The sequence below is a fragment of the Podarcis bocagei genome (assembly GCF_964188305.1).
Source record: "Podarcis bocagei genome assembly, chromosome: 1".
NCBI lineage: Eukaryota > Metazoa > Chordata > Lepidosauria > Squamata > Lacertidae > Podarcis > Podarcis bocagei.
This window is the reverse complement of record NC_138125.1, coordinates 10514200-10528995: the sequence shown is the minus strand read 5'-3', so window position 1 is coordinate 10528995 and position 14796 is coordinate 10514200. Positions and strand designations below refer to the sequence as shown.

Sequence of the window (14796 nt, the reverse complement as noted above, 5' to 3'; positions counted from 1 at the left end):
TGCGCTACAGAACCTCCCCTTCCTCTCCCCCCATGCAGCCCCCTGGGGAAACCCCAAATCTTCTCCAGAAGGCTGCTCTACCCTTTGAAGCACAGATGGCAGGGCCGCTTCACCCATGAGGCAGAATGAGGCAGCTGCCTCGGGTGGTGAAATCCCACGGGGCGGGACTGCCAGAGAAGCGAGGAGAAGCAGCGTCCGCCAGTGAGATCCTGTGAGATCTCACAAGAGTTCCATGAGATCTCATCAGAAGATGCTTCAGCAGTGGGGCGGCATTTAGCCTCAGTTCCTTGGTTCCCCCTTCTAAAAACGGTCCATTTTAGAGTCAGTTACCTATCGAATCTCCAGCCAGCATCACTTAGATTCAGTTTTACTGAGCTGCATTTTCAAGTTATGCCCTCCGCCATCCTAGACGGATGATATAACAGGGTACCATATGAAGACAGCCTCTGTATATATGGGCAACCGCAGGTGAAAGGCATCTTGCACTATTTACTATATTGTTCACTATACATTGGACCCAGGAGGTGATTTCTCACCTTACTATCCATACAGGAAAGATGTCTCTCCCCAGCAGAGAAGGTCCTATGGACCTTTTCAACTTGAATGGATTTTGTGAAGGGACTGATTTGTAAATCCGGGGACTGTCCCTGGGAAATGTGGATGTCTGGGAACCTTATCATAAAGTCACCGTTTTTGCTTTGCCAGCCAAAAAGGTCAGAAAGGGAGACACAGAGATCTAAACAGAGACCTTCTTCTTCTTCTTCTTCTTCTTCTTCTTCTTCTTCTTCTTCTTCTTCTTCTTCTTCTTCTTCTTCTTCGATCACTTGTAACCAAGTAAGATTGTCTTCCATGAGCAAGGTCTTAGCAGTGAGTCCGTAAGTGGCTGGATTCTGGATCCAATTCTGGATCCCCACGTCCTTCCACAATGGGGACATTGGTTTCTGGGCAGGAGTTTGCCAAAGTGTGCCTTCCTCTTAGCACTCTAAGATAGAGACTTGTGGTGCTACATCCCCTTTTGCTTGTATTTATTTTTGAATCAGATTTGTCATGGCCAGTGGCTGGTACAAAAAAGTTATTTGGATTGGCCTCAGACAATGGAATGGGATGGGCTGCCCCTGACAATTGGGAGGGCTCAGGGGTCTACAGGAAGGTTGGGAGAGAAGAAGCCGTATTGAATGAGCAGACAGTTGCTCCTGTGACAGATCTCCCTAGTATTTATTTATTTGTTAGTGAGCCAAGTTACAAGGAACCAGGCAGAGGGTCTTCTCAGTAGTGGCACCCGCCCTGTGAAACGCCCTCCCACCAGATGTCAAAGAGAAAAATTACCAGACTTTTAGAAGACATCTGAAGGCAGCCCTGTTTAGGGAAGCTTTTAATGTTTACCGTATTTTTCACTCTATAAGTCGCACCAGACCACAAGACGCACCTAGTTTTTGGAGGAGGAAAACAAGAAAAAAAATATTCTGAATCTCAGAAGCCAGAACAGCAAGAGGGATCTCTGCGCAGTGAAAGCAGCAATCCCTCTTGCTGTTCTGGCTTCAGGGATAGCTGTGCAGCCTGCATTCGCTCCATAAGACGCACACACATTTCCCCTTACTTTTTAGGAGGGAAAAAGTGAGTCTTATAGAGCAAAAAAACACAGTAATAGGTTATTGTATTTTAGTGTTCTGTTCGAAGCTGCCCAGATTGGCTGGGGAAACCCAGCCAGATGGGCAGGGTATTAATTAATAACAACAACAACAACAACAACAATAACAACAACAACAACAACAACAACAACAACAACAACAGCCCACTCTCCGCAAGCTGTCTTTATCTTGTAAGCATTCTGTGTTTGGGGAAGTTTGTCCAGAGTTCTGTAAGGAGAAGGAATCATTGATGAGTTTCCAAAAGCTCATGCAACAAGGGGAGGGGAGTCCTCCCGTTGCATTGCACATTGCCACATGTATGGCTCTCTTCTCTCTTCCTGCTGGACAGAAGTCGTGGTGTATCTTCAGTTTGGTGAGCTCCTGGCTCTTAGGTGATAGGCTTGTTCCCTTGAGGCTAAGGTGGCTGACCAGGAGAAACTGAGGAAGGCAAAGAACTTGGTGAAGGAAGCCTCTGGGGAGATTATAGCTGTGTGTCCTGCTCCCAGGTTGGCACTCCCCTAATGCCATGGAAAAGGTGGGTCTTGGGAAATTGCAGTGTAACTCTGAGGGAGAGGAAAATTACCCCTTAGACCAGCAGTTCCCCTAACGTTTTGGGGTCACCTCCCCCTTGGTTCCATAAACTCACCCCCAGTTCCCCCTGCCCCGCCCTATAAAAACAATTATCAAGAACGCTATTTGTACGACCCACAAGATACTGTTGTCATTGTTGGCATTTGTCCATCTCAAGAGACAATGGAAGATTGTTGTTGTTGTTGTTTAGTCATTTAGTCATGTCCGTGACCCCATGGACCAGAGCACGCCAGGCACTCCTGTCTTCCACTGTCTCCCACAGTTTGGTCAGACTCATAGCTTCGAGAACACTGTCCAACCATCTCGTCCTCTGTTGTCCCCTTCTCCTTGTGCCCTCCATCTTTCCCAACATCAGGGTCTTTTCCAGGGAGTCTTCTCTTCTCATGAGGTGGCCAGAGTATTGGAGCCTCAGCTTCACGATCTGCCCTTCCAGTGAGCACTCAGGGCTGATTTCCTTCAGAATGGATCGGTTTGATCTTCTTGCAGTCCATGGGACTCTCAAGAGTCTCCTCCAGCACCATAATTCAAAAGCATCAATTCTTCGGCGATCAGCCTTCTTTATGGTCCAGCTCTCACTTCCATACATCACTACTGGGATGGAAGATAACAACATTCAAAACAGTAACAATTAATTGCAGATCTATTCAAAATTCCAAATTAAACTATTTAGTTCAATTAAAATATTTAGTTTAATTAAAGTCTGATAGTCACTTACACCTCCAGTGCCCCCCTGCTGCCCACTTGCCTCTTAGAGCCCCCCAGGTAATATCATCACACACACTCCAGGGTTGTTCTCACCCACTTTAAGAAACCACAGTCTTAGAAGGATAATAGGCAGGATGGTCAAAGGCCAGGGGTGATGGGAGTTGTAGTCCAATATCTGGAGGGTGTAGGGTCCCCATCCCTGCTTCAAGAGGACCACAGTTCTCGCTCCCCCACCCCTAAACTACAGAGGAAACATAGTTTCCTGCACACATTGTTCTTCTTTTCCTTCCTGAAAGGCCAATTTAGAACTGCTGGGAAATGCTGAAACAGCAACGAATCAGTTATTTTCTTTTTAAAGAGCCAGGGATGTTCTGCCTGCTTTGTTTGGTAATTGACAAAACGGCCTTCATAGGGTTTTATTGTTGGGTCCCTGCCCAACAGAGCAAAAGCGCTGACGGCAGCATGTGTAGCCAGGGGGACGCACACAAACACAGCTTAGTGGCGCTGGAAGCATCCTTGCAGACCATCCTGCTCCAAGAGCAAGATCAAGAGCTGAATTTTGCTGGCCACATGACCTGGAAGCTGTACGCCGGCTCCCTCGGCCAATAAAGCGAGATGAGCGCCGCAACCCCAGAGTCGGCCACGACTGGACCTAACGGTCAAGGGTCCCTTTACCTTTACCTATGTTGGTAATTATGTAAATCTTGTCATGCTGTAAGCTGCCTTGAGCATTGTTTTAACTATGGAAAGGCGGCATACAATTAAAATGATGGTGGTGGTTATCTCTTGCCCTCCATCAGCAAAATCAAGATACCAACCCATGTGACGCTAACACAAATGCTCGGCTCATATATTACAAAAAAGAATGGAAGTTTATTGTCCCTCCCCCATGCCTGTTTCCTCCCTTTGTCTCCCCAATTATCTTCCCCCACCAACCCCATGCTACCCACATCAAAATGTCTCAAACTGAATATAACTGACCTGCATGAAGGACTCTATGATTTGAAAACAGAGACACTGAATGTACTTTTGTTACTCATGAAAATATTTTAATAAAAACATAAAAAACATAAAAAACAGCAACCAGGTGACCTATCCCCCCCAGAAGCGAAAGACAACATGTATCAACGTGTAGTGGAAAAACTGGTGCCATTTGAAAGATTTAATCATCCGAGCCATTACAGATACACCCGACTGCTGAGACGTACTGGGAACCACCATGCAAAGATTTTCAGTCATTTCTAAAACCTGCAGCTGTAATTCCACTGGAATTGTTGGAAGAGTCAAGCAAATGTCACTGAAATTAATGGAAAATGTTTAGAGCTGAACAACATGATGGTGGAACATTATTTTCCCTGAAAGGGTGTGGAGGGTGGTTATGAGGGTGCATGCATATATAAACTCTGTGCTATTTTTGAATTAGCTTTGCTTGAAAGTGGGCACTCTGGCTGGTACATAGCGACGTGTGTTAAACTCTGTTTATTTAAAATGCTGCCTGCCTGTTATAAAAGCTGCCCTATTTTTCCATCTCCCGGCGTTGATCAGATTTCTGCAGACCTGAATGCGCTGTAATTTTCAAGTCACAGCAGAAAATCTACTACAATCCTGGCCCAAAGGCCTGCAGGCATCCCAATGAAATAATCAGGACTCGCTCCCAAGGGTGCAAAGGCGAAGATGCAACACAACATTTATTTTATTTGTATTTCATTTTTCATTGAGTCCAGTTTTATGTTGTTGTTGTTGTTTAGTCGTGTCTGACTCTTTGTGACCCCATGGACCAGAGCACGCCAGGCACTCCTGTCTTCCACTGCCTCCCACAGTTTGGTCAAACTCATGTTGGTAGCTTTGAGAACACTGTCCAACCATCTCGCCATCTGTTGTCCCCTTCTCCTTGTGCCCTCCATCTTTCCCAACATCAGGGTCTTTTCCAGGAAGTCTTCTCTTCTCATGAGGTGGCCAAAGTCTTGGAGCCTCAGCTTCAGGATCTGTCCTTCCAGTGAGCACTCAGGGCTGATTTCCTTCAGAATGGATAGGTTTGATCTTCTTGCAGTCCATGGAACTCTCAAGAGTCTCCTCCAGCACCAGAATTCAAAAGCATCCATTCTTCTTATGGTCCGGCTCTCACTTCCTACTACTGGGAGAACCATGGCTTTTACTATACGGACCTTTGTTGGCAAGGTGATGTCTCTGCTTTTTAAGATGCTGTCAAGGTTTGTCATTGCTTTTCTCCCAAGGAGCAGGCATCTTTTAATTTCGTGACTTCTGTCACCATCTGCAGTGATCATGGAGCCCAAGAAAGTAAAATCTCTCACTGCCTCCATTTCTTCCCCTTCTATTTGCCGGGAGGTGATGGGACCAGTGGCCATGATCAAGTGTGGGGCATAGTGTAAAGCAAAGTCCCACACAGTCATACCTGCCAACCCATGTTCCCAAAAGTCCCGCATGGTTCCAGAGGCACAGCGCTCTGGGAGGCCAAGATGGCAGGCGTGACTGGCATAGATGGAGCTTTGCTGCTCAGTGCACCCGGTGAAACAAGGAGCATGGCTTGGGCATGTTACGTGGACGCCAACCACTTAGCGCTTCTAATTCTGCTTCTTGCTCTTTTCCAGCTCTCCTTTATGCAACTATTTTCGGGAACGTCACCACAATTTTCCAACAGATGTACGCCAACACCAACCGCTACCATGAGATGCTGAACAATGTGAGAGATTTCTTAAAGTTGTACCAAGTCCCCAAAGGCCTTAGCGAACGAGTCATGGATTATATCGTCTCCACCTGGTCAATGTCCAAAGGAATCGACACAGAGAAGGTACGATACATGTGTGTTTGTGAGTGTGAGTGTGAAACCCCAGTGGCTGGTCAAGTTAAGCCAATGTCCATTTTCAGAGCAGAAGGAGAGGTGTAACAATTCAGAATCCCATTCTTATTCATTAAATAATGTTACTATGATGCATACTTGGTTTTTTTTAAGGGTAGAATGGTCTGTGTTCTGTACACCCATGATAAAGGTAAAGGTAAAGGGACCCCTGACCATTAGGTCCAGTCGTGACCGACTCTGGGGTTGCGGCGCTCATCTCGCTCTATAGGCCGAGGGAGCTGGCGTTTGCCCGCAGACAGCTTCTGGGTCACGCGGACAGCATGACTGAGCCGCTTCTGGCGAACCAGAGCACCTCACAGAAATGCCGTTTACCTTCCCGCCGGAGCGGTACCTATTTATCTACTTGCACTTTGACGTGCTTTTGAACTGCTAGGTTGGCAGGAGCTGGGACCGAGCGACAGGAGCTCACCCTGTCGTGGGGATTCGAACTGCCGACCTTCTGATCGGCAAGTCCTAGGCTCTGTGGTTTAACCCACAGCGCCACCCGCGCCCCTACACCCATGATAGCATGACACAATTGCAGTAATTGGCATTAAAATCAGTTGGCAATAGCCTGAGTTCGTTTGTTCCTTCCTTCTTTCCTTCCTTTTTTAAAAAATCAACTTTCTAGTCTTTAAGACTGAGAAGGTAAGCTTCAAAGTGTATTGGTAATATTTAGTAAAATTGCAGTAGGATTTTCTCTAAAAAATTCCAGCAGCTGGTCGTGCAAAAGGGCTTCATATTTCACTACTCCCTCCTTGACTGGCAAAAGCAGAATTATGGAAGATAAGCAAAGATATGCAAACTGCTTAAGTGCATAATTAACTGGTACAGGTCGCAGCACCAATCATCTGATGGGCAGAGCAAACACACGTCAAAGGGACTCTCCCTCAGTATTCATCAGCTGATTGGTGCTGAGAGCAAGCCCATTGGCTGCACTAGGGAGTTCCCATGCGATACAGGAAGTGTCACATACGACATCAGGTATTGGGCAGGAGGGTGTGGTTTGGGGGAAAGTGGTGTCATGGGTCCTATTAGGACTCCACTTAGCCTAATATCCTAGTGGTTGGAGGTCCCCCACCATTGGGCTAATGAATAAATGTGAAAGTCAGACTGATTGTTTTTGTTTTTTTACACATGGATACAAAATTCACTTAATGAAAATAAACGGGGCACTAAAGCAAAAGAGAGAGAAAAGATATTGCATTCCCTAGTTTGTTAAACTTCTCAGGTACAGTTGCTTCTGCAAAAATTGTTACTGCATAGCAGAAGTTGGGGGGTGTTTGGTTCAGAACTCATTATACTGATGCTTTAAAAGAACAATCTCTCTTTAATATCCTGAATCCTTTTTCCTTTATCAAATTACTTTGCATATTTTTTCCTTTAGTGCCACTGCTTTGCTCCTGGTGGATATTAAGCCCTGCTTCTAGTTGTTTCTTCCTTCTTTGAAATATTGGATTTCATATATATTCTCTGTGGCCTTTCTAACTATCGCCTTTTACTTCCCAGCTCCATGATGCTTAAACAAATACATCAGCGTATTTAGCTTTTCTCAACCGTTGGATAAGTTCGATAACTGCAGTGCAATATGTAGCAGGATTTTTCTTCTGCGAGTCTTGGGACCACGGGCCATTGGTAGCCAATGAAATGCCCTCCAAATGGACTACAACTCCCATCACTTCCTGACCACTGGCTGGGGCTGATGGGAGTTGTAGTCCCCGGCATCTGAAGAACATTGTGTTGGTTAGCCCTGCCATAAGCTCCTCCGCATTTGCAGTCAGTGGATGTCTCAAACAAGAAACTCATCTCGATCTGTGCAGTGGGATTTATTATATTAGATAGCATTCTTTACCCCAGCCTCACCTGGTACATTGCAGGCAGTAATGTCTTCCGTTATGAGAAGTTTAATTCCCTCCTTTACAAACCAAATAAGAAAAGGAGTAGCGAAGAATTGTATATCCCTGGGGGCGGGGTGGAAGGGGGGGGGAGATGCTATATTTAAACCTTTGCAGCAAGGTTCCTATGGCGACAGAAAATGATAATCGTATGGGAACGTGACGGTTTAAAAATAACGGCTGTCCAATACGTCACAGAGAAAGTGTGTCTTCTTAAAATAGCACCTGGCTGTACATTTGTCCAGAGGCATGAGATTCGGTGTGTGAGTTTTCGGTTTAGACTAGGTAGACCTGCATTTGACTCAACACCTGAGCCAAATGGGATGCTCTGATCTGTTTAAAACGTGTTCAAATAGCAGGGCAAAAGCCCTGTAACACCAGTTGAGGATACCAGGTGTGCTGTGTCTATGCAGCATCCTGCTTTAGTGTTGCAGGTTTGGCTCTTAGTCGTTGGTCATAATACAGTAGCGGCCGGATTCCCAGAGACTGGTATTCAGATGTAAACTGCCTACAGCAGTGTAGGCAGCACATAGGCGTCAGGTTCTCTGCGTAGCAGTTTACCTGGGTTTTCTTTGCGTGGCTGCAAATTGCGGGGTCTGGGTGAGATGCAAAGGGTAGGCATTTGTCAAGGGGGTTTGGGGTCTGGCAAGGGAGAGGGGGTAGGTGGGGCTGGTGAGCAGCAGCCCCTCGTATATCTGTGCATTCTCAACAGGGATCTGCAGCTTATTCAGGCTCCTCAACAAGCATACATGTTGTTGTTATTGTTGTTTAGTCGTTTAGTCGTGTCCGACTCTTTGTGACCCTGTGCACCAGAGCACACCAGGCACTCCTGTCTTCCACTGCCTCCCGCAGTTTGGTCATGTTTGTAGCTTCGAGAACACTGTCCAACCATCTCGTCCTCTGTCGTCCCCTTCTCCTTGTGCCCTCCATCTTTCCCAACATCAGGGTCTTTTCCAGGGAGTCTTCTCTTCTCATGAGGTGGCCAAAGTATTGGAGCCTCAGCTTCAGGAACTGTCCTTCCAGTGGGCACTCAGGGCTGATTTCCTTCAGAATGGATCGGTTTGATCTTCTTGCAGTCCATGGGACTCTCAAGAGTCTCCTCCAGCACCAGAATTCAAAAGCATCAATTCTTCAGCGATCAGCCTTCTTTATGGTCCAGCTCTGACTTCCATACATCACTACTGGGAAAACCATCGCTTTAACTATACGGACCTATGTTGGCAAGGTGATGTCTTTGCTTTTTAAGATCTAGGTTTGTCATTGCTTTTCTCCCAAGAAGCAGGCGTCTTTGAATTTCGTGGCTGCTGTCACCATCTGCAGTGATCATGGAGCCCAAGAAAGTAAAATCTCTCACTGCCTCCATTTCTTCCCCTTCTATTTGCCAGGAGGTGATGGGCCCAGTGGCCATGATCTTTGTTTTTTGGATGTTGAGCTTCAGACCATATTTTGCGCTCTCCCTTTTCACCCTTGTTAAAAGGTTCTTTAATTCCTCCTCACTTTCTGCCATCAATGTTGTGTCATCTGCATACATAGGAGGACTCAATTCTTTGCTAACAGATGCTGGCTGCATTCTCTTCCTTAAGTGTGCATTTGACACGTCTTAAGAACGTATTGCCTGAAGTGGCCCAGACGAGTGCCAGAAAAGCACTCTTCAGACAAGATCTCTTAAGCGGCCATAATAATATTTACAGCAGTTCTTGGGAACGGGGGCGGGGTGGGGTGGGGGAGAGGAGAGGGGAATACTCATCTTGGATTTAAATTCCTAGGTTTTTAATTGAAACACACTTGACAGCAGTTGAAAAATTAATGGGTTACACGGGAAAATAGGTCGTTACACAGAGAACTGCAAACAGTGGTTGCTCAGCCAACATTTTCAATTAAGGGAGCTCACTGCTAGCAACAAAATGTTAAGTCCAGATAAAGATTCTCCCACGCCCCGCTTTGGGCTTCTTGATTGCTGTCGGGCAGGGGAGGGGTCAGCAAACTTTTTCAGCAGGGGGGCTGGTCCGCTGTCCCTCAGACCTTGTGGGGGGGGGGACAGACTATATTTGGGGGGGAAATGAACAAATTCCTATGCCCCACAAATAACCCAGAGATGCATTTTAAATAAAAGGACACATTCTACTCATGTAAAAACACGCTGATTCCCGGACGATCTGCGGGCCGGATTTAGAAGGCAATTGGGCTGGATCCGGCCCCCGGGCCTTAGTTTGCCTACCCATGCTTTTGGGATTTCGTGATGCTAAGATACATAAAGATGAAGAATGGACTTTTCTGAAATGCTCGATATCAAGCGCATCTCCAAGGTCTTTCACCTCCAATGCTCATCTTGCTCCTTAATTTACATGAGAGATGAGTCTACCCACATCCCTGGGTTCCACTAAAAATGTAAACAATTCTTGCGTACTACACCTATTTTCACACACACATAGCATTAAATGCATATGTACATTAAATGTGCATATGCAATGTTCGTAAGATGCTTTGAATTGCCTGCAGCAAAAAAGTGACTAATAAATTTAATTAATAAATGCTAATAAGATATTTGAGACCTCTCCCTAAAGCTGGTGGGCATTGCCATTCAAATGGTGTCTGTGTTGTGTCTTGTGATCATTTATATGTGGGTGGGGCTTACCTTTCCCCCCTGGGCACCCCTGGGCAGTCATTAGTTCTCTGTCTAACCTACCTCACTAGATTGTTGTGAGGATGAAATGGGGGAGGGGGAAGTACCTTGTATGACACCTTGTCCTCCCTGGTGGAAAGACGGGATATAAATATAATACAGTGGTGCCTCGCAAGACGAAAAGAATACGTTCTGTGATTCTCTTCATCTAGCGGTTTTTTCGTCTTGCAAGGCAAGTCCATTGACAGATTAGCGGATTAGCGCTATTAGCGGCTTTTAGCGGCTTATCTGCTGATCGGATCAGCTGATAAGCAGCTTAGAAAAAGGGGGGGAGGGAAAAAACCAGCAGGAACTCACAAGACATTGTCGTCTTGCGAAGCAAGCCCATAGGAAATTCGTTTTGTGAAGCACCTCCAAAACGGAAAACTCTTTCGTCTAGCGAGTTTTCCGTCTTGCGAGGCATTCGTCTTGCGGGGCACCACTGTAATAGATATAATTTGGGTTGCGGTTTCCATTAGTTTCTCCCCTGCCCCCAAGAAAAGTTTTCATTGATTTGTGCAATTAAAGAAGGCGAAAATACCTCTCTCCAGAAATACAGCAGTCTTGACAAGCTCTACATGAGATTATTCCAATCAGATCTAGTCAAGCGGTTCATTAAACCAGGCTTTGTATATCGGGGCACCATTTCAGGTTTTGCGTGGGAGCAAAGAGGTCTCAGCCTGTTCTTGGATCAACTCAGGATTAAATGGCATCAAACACCCTGGTGTATTTTAAGAGCATTTACGGCTGCTCCTTTAATCTCAGAATGATTATATTGATGATATTCACACCCAACAGTTCTGAGCCTTTGAGGTGGGTACCCAGTCTGCAACATCTGCAGTTTGTTTAAAGCACATCGGCGTTGGGTAAGGAGACAGAAATGCTGGCTGTGTTCCCACAAAGAGCAGAGGAGATGCTAATTTGGGGATTGCATGCCCTCTAAGCGTTGTGATAGGAATTTTGAGGTCTTAGATATATGTTAAATGTTCATAAGTGTACCAACCAAGTACATACATAGATCAGCACAGGAAGACAGACCTGGAACCATTTTTGATTCCCAAACTGTCCCAAACTGACCAAATGTTTTCTCTGCAAGGTCAAAGGAAAATGGGAAAGCCTCCCCATTGTCTTTTCCTTCACAAATCCTGTCTTAAGGGTATGTCTGTGTTTGAATAGGGTGTGAGCCTGTGACCTGACTCAGGAACTAAGTATTTATCATTACAAAAGACTGGCCAGGCTCCCCAGGCAATCCAATCAAGTAACCTGCCAGACAGGAGATAAACAACGACAGAAGAAAAACAACATTCAAATTTCTGTTTTAAGACCACCTTTTCTGTGATGTAGGTATGATGTATCTGAGGGGTGGTCTTAGGTTACGCCCCTTCTGTGATGTATGTATGATGTTTCTGGGGGTGGTCTTGATCTACAGGGTGGCAATTTCAAAAGTCTTTATAAGGCCTTGCATGTCATTTTTCTGGGTTCCTCCTCTTCTCCTGCGGGTGAGGGGAGCACCCTGTTGCAACAGATCAATAAAGATCAAGCTTACTAGCTGCTTTGCTTCTCAATATTCTCTGGTTGGCCTGTTATTCTCTCCTACCAATAGGGAACCTATGTAAGGACTCTATATGGGCTCTTGGATACCCCATAATGGAAAAGGGCAAATTTTTGTTTACAAAAGCGTCCTGATTTTCCAGGGACAATCCTGGAATTGCGAAAGCGCATCTGGGCTTCTGATTTGATCTCGGAAAGTCCTTATTTCCCCCATCAGTGCCGTCGTCAGCGGAGGACGAGCCGGCGCTGGTCCCAAGCAATGGTGGTGGTGACCGATTTTGAAGAGATCCACAATTTGCGGCACCCTGGGTGCATACAACTGGACAAATAGGGACTTTATCCTATAGATGCGCACAGGTGTGGGGAACCTTTGACTCTCCAGATGTGACTGAACTACAATTCCCATCAGCCCAGCAAGCATGGCCCATGGCCAGGGATGATGTGTGCTGTATTTCTGCCACATCTGGAAGGCCAAAGGTTTCCCTTCGCCTGGCATATGGCATGCCACATGGACATGGGCTCGTCTCCAATGGCTTTTGAAGCACTTTGGCTATTCCTTTCTAATCCTAGTAGTAGTAGTAGTAGTAGTAAAAAAAACAGTGGTACCTTGGTTTACGACCATAATCTGTTCTGGAGGTCCGTTCTTAAACCAAAACAGGTTGTAACCCAAGGCGCACTTTCACAAATGGGGCCTCCCCCCAAAACGGGTTATAATAATTAAAAAATTGTTCGTAAACCAAAAAAATTGTTCATAATCCAAAAAAAGCCAGGTCATAATCCAAAAAAAGTTCGCAAACCGGGACGCATACTTCCGGGTTTGAATTGGTCGGAATCCAAAATGGTCATAAACTAGGCTGTTCGCAAACCAAGGTACCACTGTAATAATAATATTATTATTATTTTTATACCCCACCCATCTGACTGGGTTGCTCCAGCCACTCTGGGCAGCTCCCAAAAGAATATTAAAAACATGATAAAACATCAAACATTAAAAATTTCCCTAAACAGAGTTGCCTTCAGATGTCTTCTAAAAGTCAAATCGTTGATTACAGTCATACCGCGGCTTCCGAATGCCTTGGGAGTTGAACATTCTGGCTCCTGGACTATCGAAAATCAGAAGTGACTGTTCTGGTTTTCAAATGTTGGGGTTTTTTTTGGAAGCTGAACATCTGATGGAGCTTCCTGCAGCCAATTGGAAGCTGCGCTTTGGTTTCTGAACATTTTAGAAGTCGAACAGACTTCTGGAACGGATTCTCCGAGGCATGGCTATATTTCCTTGACATCTGGTGGGAGGGCGTTCCACAGGGCGGGTGCCACCACCAAGAAGGCCCTCTGCCTGGTTCCCTGTAACTTGGCTTCTCACAGTGAGGGAACCTCCAGAAGGCCCTCGGTGCTGGATCTTACGTCCTTATCACTTGAGTCTTGTGAAAATGTGCGTAAGCAGAACACATGAAGGTTATGGGCCTAATTTCAGCACGTTTTCTCTCGTCTTGTCCTGCATTTAGAAACTTAGGAAGGACAAATTCCTGTTCAAAAGAGACAGTGCACTTTTAGCCAGCGGATCCTGGCCCGGTCGCCTGTGGTGACTCAGGACAGGGCACAAGGCGAGTGTCTGTTTTGCAACCCTGCTTTTAGTGTGGCCGATTTTATGGGACTCGAAAGAATCCCTAGGACAATTACGCTGCCCCGGTGTCTCTCTCATTAACTGCATTTAACCGATTTTGAGACATCACCTTGCCAACAAAGGTCCATATAGTTAAAGCCATGGTTTTCCTGGTAGTGACGTATGGAAGTGAGAGCTGGACCATAAAGAAGGCTGATCACCGAAGAATGGATGCTTTTGAATTATGGTGCTGGAGGAGACTTTTGAGAGTCCCATGGACTGCAAGAAGACCAAACCTCTCCATTCTGAAGGAAATCAGCCCTGAGTGCTCACTGGAAGAACAGATCCTGAAGCTGAAGCTCCAACACTTTGGCCACCTCATGAGAAGAGAAGGGGACGACAGAGGACAAGATGGTTGGACAGTGTTCTCGAAGCTACCAGCATGAGTTTGACCAAACTGCGGGAGGCAGTGGAAGACAGGAGTGCCTGGCGTGCTCTGGTCCATGGGGTCATGAAGAGTCGGACATGACTAAACAACTAAACAACAACAACAAACCGATTTTGTAGCATTTGCTAAGCCACCCAGAAGGCAGACCATGGAGACAAAAGGAAATTGGGACAGGGCAAAGCCTTTTAGCAGAGGTTTGTCACTCTAGTACACAGCCCTAATCTACAAACGGCTTTGTGCTGGTCCTCCCAGCAAACCTCCCACACCTTTCTTTTTATCTTCCCTCTTCCCTGCTGAGCTCTTTTCAGCTGCTCTGGAAGCTTATCTGAAACTGCCTGTGTTAAGAAAATGCCAGAGGAAAAGGCAAACAATATGAGATGCATCTCCTTGGGGATTTGAAGCTTGCTTTCTCAACAGAGACAAAATGGTATCTCTTTTTCCCACCCCGCCATGGATTGTTTCCAGGTTTTCCTCCAAGTACCACACACGTATTGATCCATTTAGTCAAAGTGCATTTACCAAAGCCTTAAAATCGTCGTATGTACTAATAACAAACTCGGCCTGTTTAGAAGGAAAATGAGGCCACTCCATAATAAAGTAGGATTCTCCCCCCCCCCCATACACGCAGGGGACTTCTGAGTCAAATGGATCTCTCTCTTATATATAGAGAGAGGTGGCTATAAAAGAGGGACAAGGTAGACAAACAGAATACAACAATCAATTGCTACTAGTTATGATGGTTGTGTACTTCCACCAAGATCTAGGGGTGGGTGGATCTGTCATCCTCAGTCCCCCCCCCCCATTTCTCATTTTATCAATATATAATTCACTTTGAGAGCTGGACCATAAAGAGGGC

The 14796-nt window shown here is 45.9% G+C and overlaps 1 protein-coding gene across 1 annotated transcript in view; it reads left to right on the top strand.

The window, feature by feature from the left end:
- KCNH5 (potassium voltage-gated channel subfamily H member 5) overlaps positions 1 to 14796 on the top strand; it is a 186220-nt gene that overhangs the window by 110694 nt on the left and 60730 nt on the right. The window contains exon 8 of the mRNA XM_081191559.1: positions 5534 to 5733. Within this exon, the coding sequence (XP_081047685.1) occupies positions 5534 to 5733 (200 nt within the window). The remainder of the gene's footprint in view (positions 1 to 5533; positions 5734 to 14796) is intronic.